The 18,328-nt window shown below is 36.2% G+C and overlaps 1 protein-coding gene across 1 annotated transcript in view; it reads left to right on the forward strand.

Annotated features, from left to right (window-relative positions):
* The first annotated feature begins 508 nt into the window (after positions 1 to 508).
* The window catches only part of LOC100372911 (peroxidasin-like), an 82,015-nt gene continuing 64,195 nt past the window's right edge, over positions 509 to 18,328 (forward strand). Inside the window, exon 1 of the mRNA XM_085493282.1 lies at positions 509 to 791. Coding sequence (XP_085349408.1) covers positions 634 to 791 — 158 coding nt within the window. The 5' untranslated portion in view covers positions 509 to 633. The remainder of the gene's footprint in view (positions 792 to 18,328) is intronic.

Genomic DNA, 18,328 nt, shown 5'->3' on the forward strand with positions numbered 1-18,328 from the left:
TATAAAGGGGTATGGTTTTTGATGTGAAAATGGTCTTTGATGGGGTCTGGGGTTTTACTTTCCGGCCGCACATCTCTAACCTTTCCCGGTGGTCCGCCACGGCGGTTAGTTGAAACTGAAAAAACACATCAACGTTAGGGGCGCTATTTGACTCAAAACGTGACGTTTTCTGCCAGAAAATGACCCACATTTAAGTAAAATGGCTGAAATTCTTAAAAATTGCGGTCAAAAATATCGGCTCGGCTGTGAAATGGAGATCCCAACCCGTATATTTAAACTATGGGAGTCGATCCCGCGTGTTTTTTTCTTACCCGAAAGTTAAAAGATTTACCCGTTTTGGACCCTTCCGTGTGTTACTGATATGAAATTGGGTAAGTGTTACCCATTCTATATAAGAAAGCGTTATTAAATCCATTATGTTCGGCCTTGCCTCCCGGCTTGTCTCAGCAACTGAGGATCTTCTTACCCACCCTTGAAACAAATGGTATGACCCGGTCGTCTGAGTTAAGTTTGGGACCATAGGAAACTTGACCGCCGATCGGAAGGAAGTACGTGGGAGAAAGATTGTAAAAATCAAACAATTGTCGCTGATTTCACCCAAATTTGTCATATCTTCATGTAATCGTAAACGTAATGGATCAAAAAACTCTTCTACTTCTTGCATGCTTGCCTTTGTTGATCAAGATTTGCAGCTGTTGTCCGGATCGATGTCTGTGTTTTCGAACTACTGTTAGGTGCATGCACCTCGGCTTGGATCGAATACCAGAAGTGCCACCAACTACAACAATTTTGTGAGTAGCTTTTATGGTCGTGTTCCTTACAGATTTATTACATGCGAGTATTTTAGCCTTCTTATGACCTTGCCTCCACACTTATGGCCGTACTCTTTGCCGGTTTAAGACAAAAAACAGCACCGGAAGTGTAGTCATAGCATTATTCTTATGCAAGGAGGTCCCTGAACTCAAACAACAACATGGTATTGGCGTCAGTGTCTGAATGGTGTCCCCAGTCCCGTCTTCCAATAAGCTACATTGAGTGTAAAAACTGAATAATGACTGTCTACCTCAAACCCGTTCTACTGTTCATTAAAATTGTCCTTGGAAATTACTGGCTTGACATTTGTCAAGGGACATCAGTCCCCTCTGTAGGAGTGAAGGTCATTCTAATAATATGGTAGAGGAGGGAAGTCTCTTTAAACTTAAATTATTATTTATTTAATAAAATTTTGTGATTAATTTACCAATAAATGAAATCTGCCAAATTAAATATAAATTGTGTGTGATGAATACTCAGAGAAAATACTTTTTAAAATTGTAATCAAACTTTTTTGATGTATGATATGAAAATGCATTACCTAATCCTTATCTGGTCAAGTGATTGTAAAAGTACATGGGGTTGACAGGATAAGGGTTGGTTATTCACTGGTTTTAAATTTGCTAAATTAAATCGATGTGAACTTGTAGAATAAAAATAGAACTCAAATTTTGTGAACTTAAAACCCTGTGAAATCACTTAAAACTTTAAGATAGTTAAATAAAATACCAGTGAAAATAAATGGTTTCACAATATGTGTCAAATATATGGGGGTGAATTGTAGTGAACAGTAGTGATTCCATGTCAACTTGAACATAATTCAAACGAAACTATTATGATGAAATTATGTTGAATCTTACTTGCATTTCAAAACAAACCAACTGGTATTCAGTTCATTATACTTACGATTATGTAATATAAGGTTATTATGAGGATACTCCAAAGTATGCACAAATACAGTACAGCGAGAGTATCGACGGATGAGCGGTGGAGGTCGATGCGATGGTGTACTGTCTGAGTGCATACTTTGAGGTATCCTCGTAATAACCTTATTATTATACATCTTTTCCTAGAACAGATTGAACACATTTCATTTTTACCTGATGTCTTAATTGATTGCAATATCCTCTTGCATCCCCTGTCCATGTAGGCTATAATGAATAAAAAAAAATGTGCCAAAAGATCACCCTGGGCAATGTTTTGGTTTCTGCACTCATCCAAAATAATGACCCATCCTCTAAAAGACCGCCTAACCTAGGCGAGTGTCAGATAAATAGAATAGGATTTACTTAAATTGCATTGAAATTGAGAAATACAATTTAATTTGACTCAATTAAATTGCATTCCTCCATTGTAATGTAATTTAATTGAGTTTAATTAAATTACAATCTTATATAGGATTACACTAAATTTCAAGAGTTTAATTAGATTTGTAATTTAATTCAACCAAATTAAGTTGCATTCCTATATATGATTGCAGTTTAATTGAGTTAAATTAAATTGCTTTTCTGGATAGGATTCTGATTTTATTAATTTTAATTAAAATGTAATTAAAAACATTCCTATAAAGGATTAAAATAAATAGACTTCAATTAAATTGCATTCTCTTATATTAGTGCAATCAAAATATTTGTTTTTCAAATTGTAATTAAATTGCTTTTCTATTAAGGATTGCATTATAATTAAGTTAAATCAAATTGTATTTCTGTAAAGAATTCTTATTTGATTAATTTTTATTAAATTGTACCAGTTGCAGTGACACTTTTCTGTTTTCACTGTCTGAATTAAATTGCACCAGTTATAGTGACACTGAATTAGGTAAATCAAATTTGTTTAGTAATAGCTGTCTGGTTTACTTGGATAAATAAATTTTATAGATACTAGTGTATAACATGTTACAAGAGTTTTTCTAATTTTTAGTTTTAACTTGTATATTGCAAGTACAGCATAATTTATACATGTGTTTGAAACATAGAAGTTATTAGTAAATAAATATAATTATTATTAGGTCATCCCAATGTGTTTTTTTCAGATTGACATTCTATTAGTTTTAACAAGCAAACTAAACTCAACATATGCCATACATTGAGATAGTGGAACACAAGAAAATGATAAATAAATAAACAAAAGTAATATTTGCTATTGCAATTTTATGTTAGACTGGATGTGTTAAAGGGGCATCTCCAGTTAAGCCTAATCTCACAACAAATTTACTTTCTAGATTGAAATTACAATGGATAACAAAAGATAGATTGTAAACAACACAAACAATAGTGTCCCATGATTCTTTGGTACAATCCCTGGGTTTGGAAAGTTCCCCTTTAAGTTGCTACTTGCTCTCTATATTTGGATGTAGCATGGAATGTTCCACGATTATAGTTAACTTCATTGACATTTTGGGCTATGTGACTCATTCATAAAATAAAAAAAGTACATCTATAATAAAACTGATCTCATATATTATTGATTACTATTCAATAAACGTATCTTTTGTTTTATGTGTACTTCTAAGTTCTATTGGCAATAAAATATAAATTATTTTCTAAACTCAAAGTAAACAAAATGTTTTGCATTGAATGAATCTAAAAAGTATGCTACGAATAAATTATCCTTTGGTTGACAAAGCTATTTGTTACAGTTTAGTGACCCACAACCTTTTTGGGTAAACAGACATCAAGTGACTGATTCCCTCATAGCTATGCCAGGGGTTGGCTTACATGATATTCCATGTTGTTCATCATGCATACATGTACGGTTGGAAAGTTTCTATTTTGTGTTGTTTTATTCACCGTAGCACTGTTTAGCCAATGAAAGAAGAAAATGTCTGGAATTTTATCGCAGTGGAACCGTAAATATTTGTAACTAATGAGAGTCATGCTTTGATAGATACTGGGTTGAGTTGGAAGTACACACAGTAATGTCAGGCATCCATGTAGTAATTATATGAGCTGGATTATTGTCACATCATGTGGATAGATAATGTAGTATTAGTGTAATACCATATTTGTTCCATTAGTGCTGTAGGGTATGCGCTTAAATACATGTGCATAACAGAGCTGATTTTATTCAGAAATTAAGTCATATTCAGCATGTAATTTTAGGTTCATTTGAATTTCTATTGAAAGTTTTTTTGTATTTATTTGTTTCAACAACATTCAAAATCTTTTCACAACAAACGAATCATGTTTCAATTCAGACACTATGAGATGAAAACAAGTACCGGTAATTAAAATATGATTTATAGAAGAAGTTCAGAGATAGGGAAATTTTGTCACAATTTCAGCATAAACAAAAACAAACATAACCTGGAGCTCATATATGCTATATATTGCTCATTAATAGAACCGTTATGAAGAAATTATGCATATTTTTATTATGACATCAATTTGATTTTGTATCAATTATGGCAATATGGATAAATGTACATTTAAAAATTTAAGTTTGGTAAAGGGTTCTAAGTTATTCTGATATATACATTGTATCTTTCACTCAACCATCTTTATACAATGTACATGTTCACATGTCTTTATAGGTTTTCCAGCCTTTAAAATATTGTTTTTGCTCTCCAAAAATGTTTTCTTTCAATTCAAGTAACTGTTATGGATAGTTAAAGTGAAAAGTTTTCTGTGAAATAGGGACATTTTTTTCGACCTCAACGCCCGTCCACCGTCGCTGTCGCCACTGTGTTACACAAAACATTTAAAATTAGATTGTAAAAAGTGATTATGATTTGTCTCAGTTTTTTTTTCTGGAAACTGAAAGTCAATGATATATGTATGTGCAATGATACCTTCTATGACAAATCAAAGAAAAAGAGAAAAATCTAGAATATCATACAGACGAGTTTCAGGTTGTAGTGCCATCAGTCTGTTTTCATACACTGGTTCCTCTGGTTCCTGGCTTTCCAATGAGCTACATTGTATGTTCATGTGGTGAAATCAACCCCGCTACACAGACAAAAGTTTGAAACTTGAAACTTATCTATTGTGTTGGTCCTTCACAGTATATGTGTGACAGTGCTGAAAATGTTTCTTGTTTATTTCACATATACATCAAAATAAAATTATATTTGAAATCACTTGAAAAATATACAAATTATATTGAATTTCTCAGAATTTGTATTTGCTCCATTAGAAGTGCAAATCCACGAATAAACTTTTAAACAATGTATCAGGGATCTCGCCAGCCCAACGGCAGTGCCGGTCAGTCATGAATATTAATGAGCTATATGAATATTAATTAACAATGAATATTATTAAGCTTGGTCAGTGCAAATATTATTTTATTGCAATTAAAACATTATGTTTCACAATTTCGAAGAGTTTGAATTTAAAAATGAAATATATTCGAAATGCGCATGCTGCAGACTAAAAACAGAAACAAATAAATTAATGTTGCAATATTAATGTGTATTGTAAAAAGTTAAATAAAACGCATTTGAAACGTTTCAGCCAGGAATATGTTCACGGAGTTCATGATCTTATTTACTCCAAAAACATTCTCCTTAAAAGATCGTCCACGTAATTATTTGGCGTATTGTTGTAATTTATTATTTGTACCATCACCTTATCACAGTAATGAACGAACAAATAAAACTTGCAAACGATCATCAAAGTTACGACGTGACGCATTAGTTGACCATCATGTGTCCTTTGACTCAATGGGTCAAGAATGCCATTAACCAATCAAAATACCGCATAGTAATGCCGATGGAACCTAAAGTTTTCCGAATGGTAGTGATCATAGAAATAACATTGCTGTCGTTGCACGATGTGTTGGCATCGTTTTTAGTTGAAAACTGCATGATGGTTTTTGAAAAAGGGGATTAGCAATTTTTAAAAGGTAAAATAATTCTTGAAAGAAGAGTTTTTACATGATTCGCAATGATAACAGTTCAAATGTATTTTACGCAATCACGCAGTAATGTAAACGTAAACTGATCGTGAACTCCGCTTTGATCATCGAGGTGGAATTGATTTCAAAAGAATTCCAGCTTTCAATTTAAAGACTGTGTCTATCGTCAGAAATTATTTACTTACAAACAAAGAGGTGCTAATTTTGCAAAATTTACTAGCCTCTACCACATCATAGGAATAGGTCTTTTGTTTACAAATTATAATCCACGACTGGCAGGATGCTTGTTGGTCGGTAAGTATTTATAATAACAATAGGAGAATAGTCCTGGTCAGAAGTGTTTCCATGGTGGTCGCTAATTTTGAGTGTCGGTCGGGGCCGACCAGCGTGGCGTGATTCCTAATGTACGTTCATTATTTATACTGATAAATTCATTACAATGTTACTAATTCTAACCATAGAAATGTTATTTACATAAGCAAATGTGCTACTAATAGAACAAATATGGTATTATGTTGATAGTTTCTGATAAACAATCTGTGATATTGCCATGGTTACATAGTGAACAATGAAATCTTGAAAAGTAAAAGAAAAATTGATGAACCTACTTCAAGATTGTCAAGGAGAGAACCAGGCACTGCTCTGACTGAGTAGAGATCACATTCCACTCCCGGGTATTTATGAGTATCTACATTTATGTTCCAGAAATTTAAACCACTGTTACTTTATAATTTGCATATTATTTGCATTATTATTTGAAACAGAAATTGTGATGTAAAATACTGTAAAATACTAGTAACTGGAATTAATTTTCGCTGAAAAAAACTTGTTGGGTGTTTTGTATGGAATTTATTTTTACTGTTTTTTGATGAGTTGAATGTAAAATATAAAAAAATGGATATATTCATTAAATTTTATTAGTCCCCATTCGGACAGTTCAAAAACAGGGACTTATGTTTTGACCTCTGTGCGTCCGTGCGTGCGTCCGGACCTGTATCTTAGAAAAGCCTGGACCAATCACAATCAAACTTCACACATACTTCATACATGATAGTATACATATGTACATCAATTTGTTTCACGATCTGATTCAAGATGGTCGAATGGCGGCCATTTTTGTTCTAAAAATCATCAAAATGATGCATTTCTCGGTGTTTACAGATGGATTTTGTTCAAATAGGTTGGACATTATAGTACCTTGATGCACATCATTATGTTTTTCAGATAACATTCAAAATGGCCGACTGGCGGCCATTTTGTTTTAATAAATGTGGTTCTAGTGCCATGTATCCCTGACTTGCTGATTATTTTCAAATTTGAAATATTCATTCAGATATATTGGTTTGACGATCCTAATCAAAATGACCGAATGGTGGCCATTATTGTGTTAAAAAATCATCAAATATCAAGCATTTATGAATGATTTTTGTTTAAACTTGGTACATACATTAGACATTACGGGTTCCTAATGCACGTTATTTTATTTTTTAGATCGGATTCAGAATGGCCGACTAGTGGCCATTTTGTTTTAATGAATGGGCTTCTAGAGCCATATCTCTGACATGCTTTGACTGACTATGTTCAAATTTTATATATTCATTATACATGTATTCAAAATAGTTGATTTTGTTTTAATTAACGCTGTTACAGAGCAATATCTCTCAATACTCGTTTGATGATCAGATACAAATGTCAATCATTTAAATGTAAAACAATCATGTAATCATATTCCTGACATGTTTATATTCCAGCTATATTACTATAAACAAAACTATATATCTTAAATTCAATAACTAATAGGGACTGTGCCATGCATGGGTTGTTTTCACTGAATCAGCCCTCGGCGAAAATAGTGAAAGTAAATTCCAAACCATTACACAATGCACATAGTTATTCACTTACAAAACTTTTATTGCATCAAGAGTACAGCTAAACATAAGTTTCAGTTTCCAGCAATTTATCAATTTTATTTAAAAAGTCAGCAATGGCACAGTGGGAATAAACCAATCTAAATAATGGCTGTGTAAAATATCACTAAAAAATTGGAAATACTTTAAAAATTTTTTTTTAAAACTGTCTTCCCAGTATAATTAATTGACAGGCCAACAATATAACCAAATATAAAGAAAAGAAAACTAACGACGTTACTTAAAACAGGAGAGGTTCACTGTCGATGTTAGTACAAAGTTGTATGGAAATGATAAGAGATTCGCCGCAAATCACCCTCAATGTTGAAATTTTCAACCCATAATCCTTTGCAAAATTCAATATGGCGGAAGCAATCAAATCAAAGATGATAGCTAATACCGTACTCACAGTATGCTCATGTGAAACCATGGTTCAGTGATATGTATAGATAGTTTTAATCCTAGTCTGTACTTGTTGGTGACTGGACACCATGGTTCAGTGATATGTGTAGATAGTTTTAATCCTAGTCTGTACTTGTTGGTGACTGGACACCATGGTCCAGTGATATGTATAGATAGTTTTAATCCTAGTCTGTACTTGTTGGTGACTGGACACCATGGTCCAGTGATATGTATAGATAGTTTTAATCCTAGTCTGTACTTGTTGGTGACTGGACACCATGGTTCAGTGATATGTATAGATAGTTTTAATCCTAGTCTGTACTTGTTGGTGACTGGACACCATGGTCCAGTGATATGTATAGATAGTTTTAATCCTAGTCTGTACTTGTTGGTGACTGGACACCATGGTGCAGTGATATGTATAGATAGTTTTAATCCTAGTCTGTACTTGTTGGTGACTGGACACCATGGTCTAGTGATATGTGTAGATAGTTTTAATCCTAGTCTGTACTTGTTGGTGACTGGACACCATGGTTCAGTGATATGTATAGATAGTTTTAATCCTAGTCTGTACTTGTTGGTGACTGGACACCATGGTTCAGTGATATGTATAGATAGTTTTAATCCTAGTCTGTACTTGTTGGTGACTGGACACCATGGTCCAGTGATATGTATAGATAGTTTTAATCCTAGTCTGTACTTGTTGGTGACTGGACACCATGGTCCAGTGATATGTATAGATAGTTTTAATCCTAGTCTGTACTTGTTGGTGACTGGACACCATGGTTCAGTGATATGTATAGATAGTTTTAATCCTAGTCTGTACTTGTTGGTGACTGGACACCATGGTTCAGTGATATGTATAGATAGTTTTAATCCTAGTCTGTACTTGTTGGTGACTGGACACCATGGTTCAGTGATATGTATAGATAGTTTTAATCCTAGTCTGTACTTGTTGGTGACTGGACACCATGGTGCAGTGATATGTATAGATAGTTTTAATCCTAGTCTGTACTTGTTGGTGACTGGACACCATGGTCTAGTGATATGTGTAGATAGTTTTAATCCTAGTCTGTACTTGTTGGTGACTGGACACCATGGTTCAGTGATATGTATAGATAGTTTTAATCCTAGTCTGTACTTGTTGGTGACTGGACACCATGGTCCAGTGATATGTATAGATAGTTTTAATCCTAGTCTGTACTTGTTGGTGACTGGACACCATGGTTCAGTGATATGTATATATAGTTTTAATCCTAGTCTGTACTTGTTGGTGACTGGACACCATGGTTCAGTGATATGTATAGATAGTTTTAATCCTAGTCTGTACTTGTTGGTGACTGGACACCATGGTTCAGTGATATGTATAGATAGTTTTAATCCTAGTCTGTACTTGTTGGTGACTGGACACCATGGTCCAGTGATATGTATAGATAGTTTTAATCCTAGTCTGTACTTGTTGGTGACTGGACACCATGGTTCAGTGATATGTATAGATAGTTTTAATTCTAGTCTGTACTTGTTGGTGACTGGACACCATGGTCCAGTGATATGTATAGATAGTTTTAATCCTAGTCTGTACTTGTTGGTGACTGGACACCATGGTCCAGTGATATGTATAGATAGTTTTAATCCTAGTCTGTACTTGTTGGTGACTGGACACCATGGTCCAGTGATATGTATAGATAGTTTTAATCCTAGTCTGTACTTGTTGGTGACTGGACACCATGGTTCAGTGATATGTATAGATAGTTTTAATCCTAGTCTGTACTTGTTGGTGACTGGACACCATGGTCCAGTGATATGTATAGATAGTTTTAATCCTAGTCTGTACTTGTTGGTGACTGGACACCATGGTTCAGTGATATGTATAGATAGTTTTAATTCTAGTCTGTACTTGTTGGTGACTGGACACCATGGTTCAGTGATATGTATAGATAGTTTTAATCCTAGTCTGTACTTGTTGGTGACTGGACACCATGGTCCAGTGATATGTATAGATAGTTTTAATCCTAGTCTGTACTTGTTGGTGACTGGACACCATGGTCCAGTGATATGTATAGATAGTTTTAATCCTAGTCTGTACTTGTTGGTGACTGGACACCATGGTGCAGTGATATGTATAGATAGTTTTAATCCTAGTCTGTACTTGTTGGTGACTGGACACCATGGTCCAGTGATATGTATAGATAGTTTTAATCCTAGTCTGTACTTGTTGGTGACTGGACACCATGGTTCAGTGATATGTATAGATAGTTTTAATCCTAGTCTGTACTTGTTGGTGACTGGACACCATGGTCCAGTGATATGTATAGATAGTTTTAATCCTAGTCTGTACTTGTTGGTGACTGGACACCATGGTCCAGTGATATGTATAGATAGTTTTAATCCTAGTCTGTACTTGTTGGTGACTGGACACCATGGTCCAGTGATATGTATAGATAGTTTTAATCCTAGTCTGTACTTGTTGGTGACTGGACACCATGGTCCAGTGATATGTATAGATAGTTTTAATCCTAGTCTGTACTTGTTGGTGACTGGACACCATGGTCCAGTGATATGTATAGATAGTTTTAATCCTAGTCTGTACTTGTTGGTGACTGGACACCATGGTTCAGTGATATGTATAGATAGTTTTAATCCTAGTCTGTACTTGTTGGTGACTGGACACCATGGTCCAGTGATATGTATAGATAGTTTTAATCCTAGTCTGTACTTGTTGGTGACTGGACACCATGGTCCAGTGATATGTATAGATAGTTTTAATCCTAGTCTGTACTTGTTGGTGACTGGACACCATGGTCCAGTGATATGTATAGATAGTTTTAATCCTAGTCTGTACTTGTTGGTGACTGGACACCATGGTCCAGTGATATGTATAGATAGTTTTAATCCTAGTCTGTACTTGTTGGTGACTGGACACCATGGTCCAGTGATATGTATAGATAGTTTTAATCCTAGTCTGTACTTGTTGGTGACTGGACACCATGGTCCAGTGATATGTATAGATAGTTTTAATCCTAGTCTGTACTTGTTGGTGACTGGACACCATGGTTCAGTGATATGTATAGATAGTTTTAATCCTAGTCTGTACTTGTTGGTGACTGGACACCATGGTCCAGTGATATGTATAGATAGTTTTAATCCTAGTCTGTACTTGTTGGTGACTGGACACCATGGTGCAGTGATATGTATAGATAGTTTTAATCCTAGTCTGTACTTGTTGGTGACTGGACACCATGGTTCAGTGATATGTATAGATAGTTTTAATCCTAGTCTGTACTTGTTGGTGACTGGACACCATGGTTCAGTGATATGTATAGATAGTTTTAATCCTAGTCTGTACTTGTTGGTGACTGGACACCATGGTTCAGTGATATGTATAGATAGTTTTAATCCTAGTCTGTACTTGTTGGTGACTGGACACCATGGTCCAGTGATATGTATAGATAGTTTTAATCCTAGTCTGTACTTGTTGGTGACTGGACACCATGGTTCAGTGATATGTATAGATAGTTTTAATCCTAGTCTGTACTTGTTGGTGACTGGACACCATGGTCCAGTGATATGTATAGATAGTTTTAATCCTAGTCTGTACTTGTTGGTGACTGGACACCATGGTCCAGTGATATGTATAGATAGTTTTAATCCTAGTCTGTACTTGTTGGTGACTGGACACCATGGTCCAGTGATATGTATAGATAGTTTTAATCCTAGTCTGTACTTGTTGGTGACTGGACACCATGGTCCAGTGATATGTATAGATAGTTTTAATCCTAGTCTGTACTTGTTGGTGACTGGACACCATGGTCCAGTGATATGTATAGATAGTTTTAATCCTAGTCTGTACTTGTTGGTGACTGGACACCATGGTTCAGTGATATGTATAGATAGTTTTAATCCTAGTCTGTACTTGTTGGTGACTGGACACCATGGTTCAGTGATATGTATAGATAGTTTTAATCCTAGTCTGTACTTGTTGGTGACTGGACACCATGGTGCAGTGATATGTATAGATAGTTTTAATCCTAGTCTGTACTTGTTGGTGACTGGACACCATGGTTCAGTGATATGTATAGATAGTTTTAATCCTAGTCTGTACTTGTTGGTGACTGGACACCATGGTTCAGTGATATGTATAGATAGTTTTAATCCTAGTCTGTACTTGTTGGTGACTGGACACCATGGTTCAGTGATATGTATAGATAGTTTTAATTCTAGTCTGTACTTGTTGGTGACTGGACACCATGGTCCAGTGATATGTATAGATAGTTTTAATCCTAGTCTGTACTTGTTGGTGACTGGACACCATGGTTCAGTGATATGTATAGATAGTTTTAATCCTAGTCTGTACTTGTTGGTGACTGGACACCATGGTTCAGTGATATGTATAGATAGTTTTAATCCTAGTCTGTACTTGTTGGTGACTGGACACCATGGTTCAGTGATATGTATAGATAGTTTTAATTCTAGTCTGTACTTGTTGGTGACTGGACACCATGGTCCAGTGATATGTATAGATAGTTTTAATCCTAGTCTGTACTTGTTGGTGACTGGACACCATGGTTCAGTGATATGTATAGATAGTTTTAATCCTAGTCTGTACTTGTTGGTGACTGGACACCATGGTCCAGTGATATGTATAGATAGTTTTAATCCTAGTCTGTACTTGTTGGTGACTGGACACCATGGTTCAGTGATATGTATAGATAGTTTTAATCCTAGTCTGTACTTGTTGGTGACTGGACACCATGGTCCAGTGATATGTATAGATAGTTTTAATTCTAGTCTGTACTTGTTGGTGACTGGACACCGTGGTTCAGTGATATGTATAGATAGTTTTAATCCTAGTCTGTACTTGTTGGTGACTGGACACCATGGTTCAGTGATATGTATAGATAGTTTTAATCCTAGTCTGTACTTGTTGGTGACTGGACACCATGGTCCAGTGATATGTATAGATAGTTTTAATCCTAGTCTGTACTTGTTGGTGACTGGACACCATGGTTCAGTGATATGTATAGATAGTTTTAATCCTAGTCTGTACTTGTTGGTGACTGGACACCATGGTTCAGTGATATGTATAGATAGTTTTAATCCAAGTCTGTACTTGTTGGTGACTGAACACCATGGTTCAGTGATATGTATAGATAGTTTTAATCCTAGTCTGTACTTGTTGGTGACTGGACACCATGGTCCAGTGATATGTATAGATAGTTTTAATCCTAGTCTGTACTTGTTGGTGACTGGACACCATGGTTCAGTGATATGTATAGATAGTTTTAATCCTAGTCTGTACTTGTTGGTGACTGGACACCATGGTCCAGTGATATGTGTAGATAGTTTTAATCCTAGTCTGTACTTGTTGGTGACTGGACACCATGGTTCAGTGATATGTATAGATAGTTTTAATCCTAGTCTGTACTTGTTGGTGACTGGACACCATGGTCCAGTGATATGTATAGATAGTTTTAATCCTAGTCTGTACTTGTTGGTGACTGGACACCATTGTCCAGTGATATGTATAGATAGTTTTAATCCTAGTCTGTACTTGTTGGTGACTGGACACCATGGTCCAGTGATATGTATAGATAGTTTTAATCCTAGTCTGTACTTGTTGGTGACTGGACACCATGGTCCAGTGATATGTATAGATAGTTTTAATCCTAGTCTGTACTTGTTGGTGACTGGACACCATGGTCCAGTGATATGTATAGATAGTTTTAATCCTAGTCTGTACTTGTTGGTGACTGGACACCATGGTGCAGTGATATGTATAGATAGTTTTAATCCTAGTCTGTACTTGTTGGTGACTGGACACCATGGTCCAGTGATATGTATAGATAGTTTTAATCCTAGTCTGTACTTGTTGGTGACTGGACACCATGGTCCAGTGATATGTATAGATAGTTTTAATCCTAGTCTGTACTTGTTGGTGACTGGACACCATGGTTCAGTGATATGTATAGATAGTTTTAATCCTAGTCTGTACTTGTTGGTGACTGGACACCATGGTTCAGTGATATGTATAGATAGTTTTAATCCTAGTCTGTACTTGTTGGTGACTGGACACCATGGTTCAGTGATATGTATAGATAGTTTTAATCCTAGTCTGTACTTGTTGGTGACTGGACACCATGGTTCAGTGATATGTATAGATAGTTTTAATCCTAGTCTGTACTTGTTGGTGACTGGACACTGTGGTTCAGTGATATGTATAGATAGTTTTAATCCTAGTCTGTACTTGTTGGTGACTGGACACCATGGTCCAGTGATATGTATAGATAGTTTTAATTCTAGTCTGTACTTGTTGGTGACTGGACACCATGGTTCAGTGATATGTATAGATAGTTTTAATCCTAGTCTGTACTTGTTGGTGACTGGACAACATGGTCCAGTGATATGTATAGATAGTTTTAATCCTAGTCTGTACTTGTTGGTGACTGGACACCATGGTGCAGTGATATGTATAGATAGTTTTAATCCTAGTCTGTACTTGTTGGTGACTGGACACCATGGTCCAGTGATATGTATAGATAGTTTTAATCCTAGTCTGTACTTGTTGGTGACTGGACACCATGGTTCAGTGATATGTATAGATAGTTTTAATCCTAGTCTGTACTTGTTGGTGACTGGACAACATGGTCCAGTGATATGTATTGATAGTTTTAATCCTAGTCTGTACTTGTTGGTGACTGGACAACATGGTCCAGTGATATGTATAGATAGTTTTAATCCTAGTCTGTACTTGTTGGTGACTGGACACCATTGTCCAGTGATATGTATAGATAGTTTTAATCCTAGTCTGTACTTGTTGGTGACTGGACACCATGGTTCAGTGATATGTATAGATAGTTTTAATCCTAGTCTGTACTTGTTGGTGACTGGACACCATGGTGCAGTGATATGTATAGATAGTTTTAATCCTAGTCTGTACTTGTTGGTGACTGGACACCATGGTGCAGTGATATGTATAGATAGTTTTAATCCTAGTCTGTACTTGTTGGTGACTGGACACCATGGTGCAGTGATATGTATAGATAGTTTTAATCCTAGTCTGTACTTGTTGGTGACTGGACACCATGGTGCAGTGATATGTATAGATAGTTTTAATCCTAGTCTGTACTTGTTGGTGACTGGACACCATGGTGCAGTGATATGTATAGATAGTTTTAATCCTAGTCTGTACTTGTTGGTGACTGGACACCATGGTTCAGTGATATGTATAGATAGTTTTAATCCTAGTCTACTTGTTGGTGACTGGACACCATGGTTCAGTGATATGTATAGATAGTTTTAATCCTAGTCTGTACTTGTTGGTGACTGGACACCATGGTTCAGTGATATGTATAGATAGTTTTAATCCTAGTCTGTACTTGTTGGTGACTGGACACCATGGTTCAGTGATATGTATAGATAGTTTTAATCCTAGTCTGTACTTGTTGGTGACTGGACACCATGGTTCAGTGATATGTATAGATAGTTTTAATCCTAGTCTGTACTTGTTGGTGACTGGACACCATGGTTCAGTGATATGTATAGATAGTTTTAATCCTAGTCTACTTGTTGGTGACTGGAAACCATGGTCCAGTGATATGTATAGATAGTTTTAATCCTAGTCTACTTGTTGGTGACTGGACACCATGGTTCAGTGATATGTATAGATAGTTTTAATCCTAGTCTGTACTTGTTGGTGACTGGACACCATGGTTCAGTGATATGTATAGATAGTTTTAATCCTAGTCTGTACTTGTTGGTGACTGGACACCATGGTTCAGTGATATGTATAGATAGTTTTAATCCTAGTCTGTACTTGTTGGTGACTGGACACCATGGTGCAGTGATATGTATAGATAGTTTTAATCCTAGTCTGTACTTGTTGGTGACTGGACACCATGGTGCAGTGATATGTATAGATAGTTTTAATCCTACATTTGTGTAGTCTGTACTTGTTGGTGACTGGACACCATGGTCCAGTGATATGTATAGATAGTTTTAATCCTAGTCTGTACTTGTTGGTGACTGGACACCATGGTGCAGTGATATGTATAGATAGTTTTAATCCTACATTTGTGTAGTCTGTACTTGTTGGTGACTGGACACCATGGTCCAGTGATATGTATAGATAGTTTTAATCCTAGTCTGTACTTGTTGGTGACTGGACACCATGGTCCAGTGATATGTATAGATAGTTTTAATCCTAGTCTGTGCTTGTTGGTGACTGGACACCATGGTGCAGTGATATGTATAGATAGTTTTAATCCTAGTCTGTACTTGTTGGTGACTGGACACCATGGTCCAGTGATATGTATAGATAGTTTTAATCCTAGTCTGTACTTGTTGGTGACTGGACACCATGGTCCAGTGATATGTATAGATAGTTTTAATCCTAGTCTGTACTTGTTGGTGACTGGACACCATGGTCCAGTGATATGTATAGATAGTTTTAATCCTAGTCTGTACTTGTTGGTGACTGGACACCATGGTCCAGTGATATGTATAGATAGTTTTAATCCTAGTCTGTACTTGTTGGTGACTGGACACCATGGTGCAGTGATATGTATAGATAGTTTTAATCCTACATTTGTGTAGTCTGTACTTGTTGGTGACTGGACACCATGGTCCAGTGATATGTATAGATAGTTTTAATCCTAGTCTGTACTTGTTGGTGACTGGACACCATGGTGCAGTGATATGTATAGATAGTTTTAATCCTACATTTGTGTAGTCTGTACTTGTTGGTGACTGGACACCATGGTTCAGTGATATGTATAGATAGTTTTAATCCTAGTCTGTACTTGTTGGTGACTGGACACCATGGTCCAGTGATATGTATAGATAGTTTTAATCCTAGTCTGTACTTGTTGGTGACTGGACACCATGGTCCAGTGATATGTATAGATAGTTTTAATCCTAGTCTGTACTTGTTGGTGACTGGACACCATGGTTCAGTGATATGTATAGATAGTTTTAATCCTAGTCTGTACTTGTTGGTGACTGGACACCATGGTCCAGTGATATGTATAGATAGTTTTAATCCTAGTCTGTACTTGTTGGTGACTGGACACCATGGTTCAGTGATATGTATAGATAGTTTTAATCCTAGTCTGTACTTGTTGGTGACTGGACACCATGGTCCAGTGATATGTATAGATAGTTTTAATCCTAGTCTGTACTTGTTGGTGACTGGACACCATGGTCCAGTGATATGTATAGATAGTTTTAATCCTAGTCTGTACTTGTTGGTGACTGGACACCATGGTTCAGTGATATGTATAGATAGTTTTAATCCTAGTCTGTACTTGTTGGTGACTGGACAACATGGTGCAGTGATATGTATAGATAGTTTTATTCCTAGTCTGTACTTGTTGGTGACTGGACACCATGGTCCAGTGATATGTATAGATAGTTTTAATCCTAGTCTGTACTTGTTGGTGACTGGACACCATGGTCCAGTGATATGTATAGATAGTTTTAATCCTAGTCTGTACTTGTTGGTGACTGGACACCATGGTGCAGTGATATGTATAGATAGTTTTAATCCGAGTCTGTACTTGTTGGTGACTGGACACCATGGTTCAGTGATATGTATAGATAGTTTTAATCCTAGTCTGTACTTGTTGGTGACTGGACACCATGGTTCAGTGATATGTATAGATAGTTTTAATCCTAGTCTGTACTTGTTGGTGACTGGACACCATGGTTCAGTGATATGTATAGATAGTTTTAATCCTAGTCTGTACTTGTTGGTGACTGGACACCATGGTCCAGTGATATGTATAGATAGTTTTAATCCTAGTCTGTACTTGTTGGTGACTGGACAACATGGTGCAGTGATATGTATAGATAGTTTTATTCCTAGTCTGTACTTGTTGGTGACTGGACACCATGGTCCAGTGATATGTATAGATAGTTTTAATCCTAGTCTGTACTTGTTGGTGACTGGACACCATGGTCCAGTGATATGTATAGATAGTTTTAATCCTAGTCTGTACTTGTTGGTGACTGGACACCATGGTCCAGTGATATGTATAGATAGTTTTAATCCTAGTCTGTACTTGTTGGTGACTGGACACCATGGTCCAGTGATATGTATAGATAGTTTTAATCCTAGTCTGTACTTGTTGGTGACTGGACACCATGGTCCAGTGATATGTATAGATAGTTTTAATCCTAGTCTGTACTTGTTGGTGACTGGACACCATGGTCCAGTGATATGTATAGATAGTTTTAATCCTAGTCTGTACTTGTTGGTGACTGGACACCATGGTCCAGTGATATGTATAGATAGTTTTAATCCTAGTCTGTACTTGTTGGTGACTGGACACCATGGTGCAGTGATATGTATAGAT

This window comes from Saccoglossus kowalevskii, chromosome 18, assembly GCF_978046115.1.
Source record: "Saccoglossus kowalevskii chromosome 18, keSacKowa6.1, whole genome shotgun sequence".
Taxonomy (NCBI): Eukaryota; Metazoa; Hemichordata; class Enteropneusta; family Harrimaniidae; genus Saccoglossus; species Saccoglossus kowalevskii.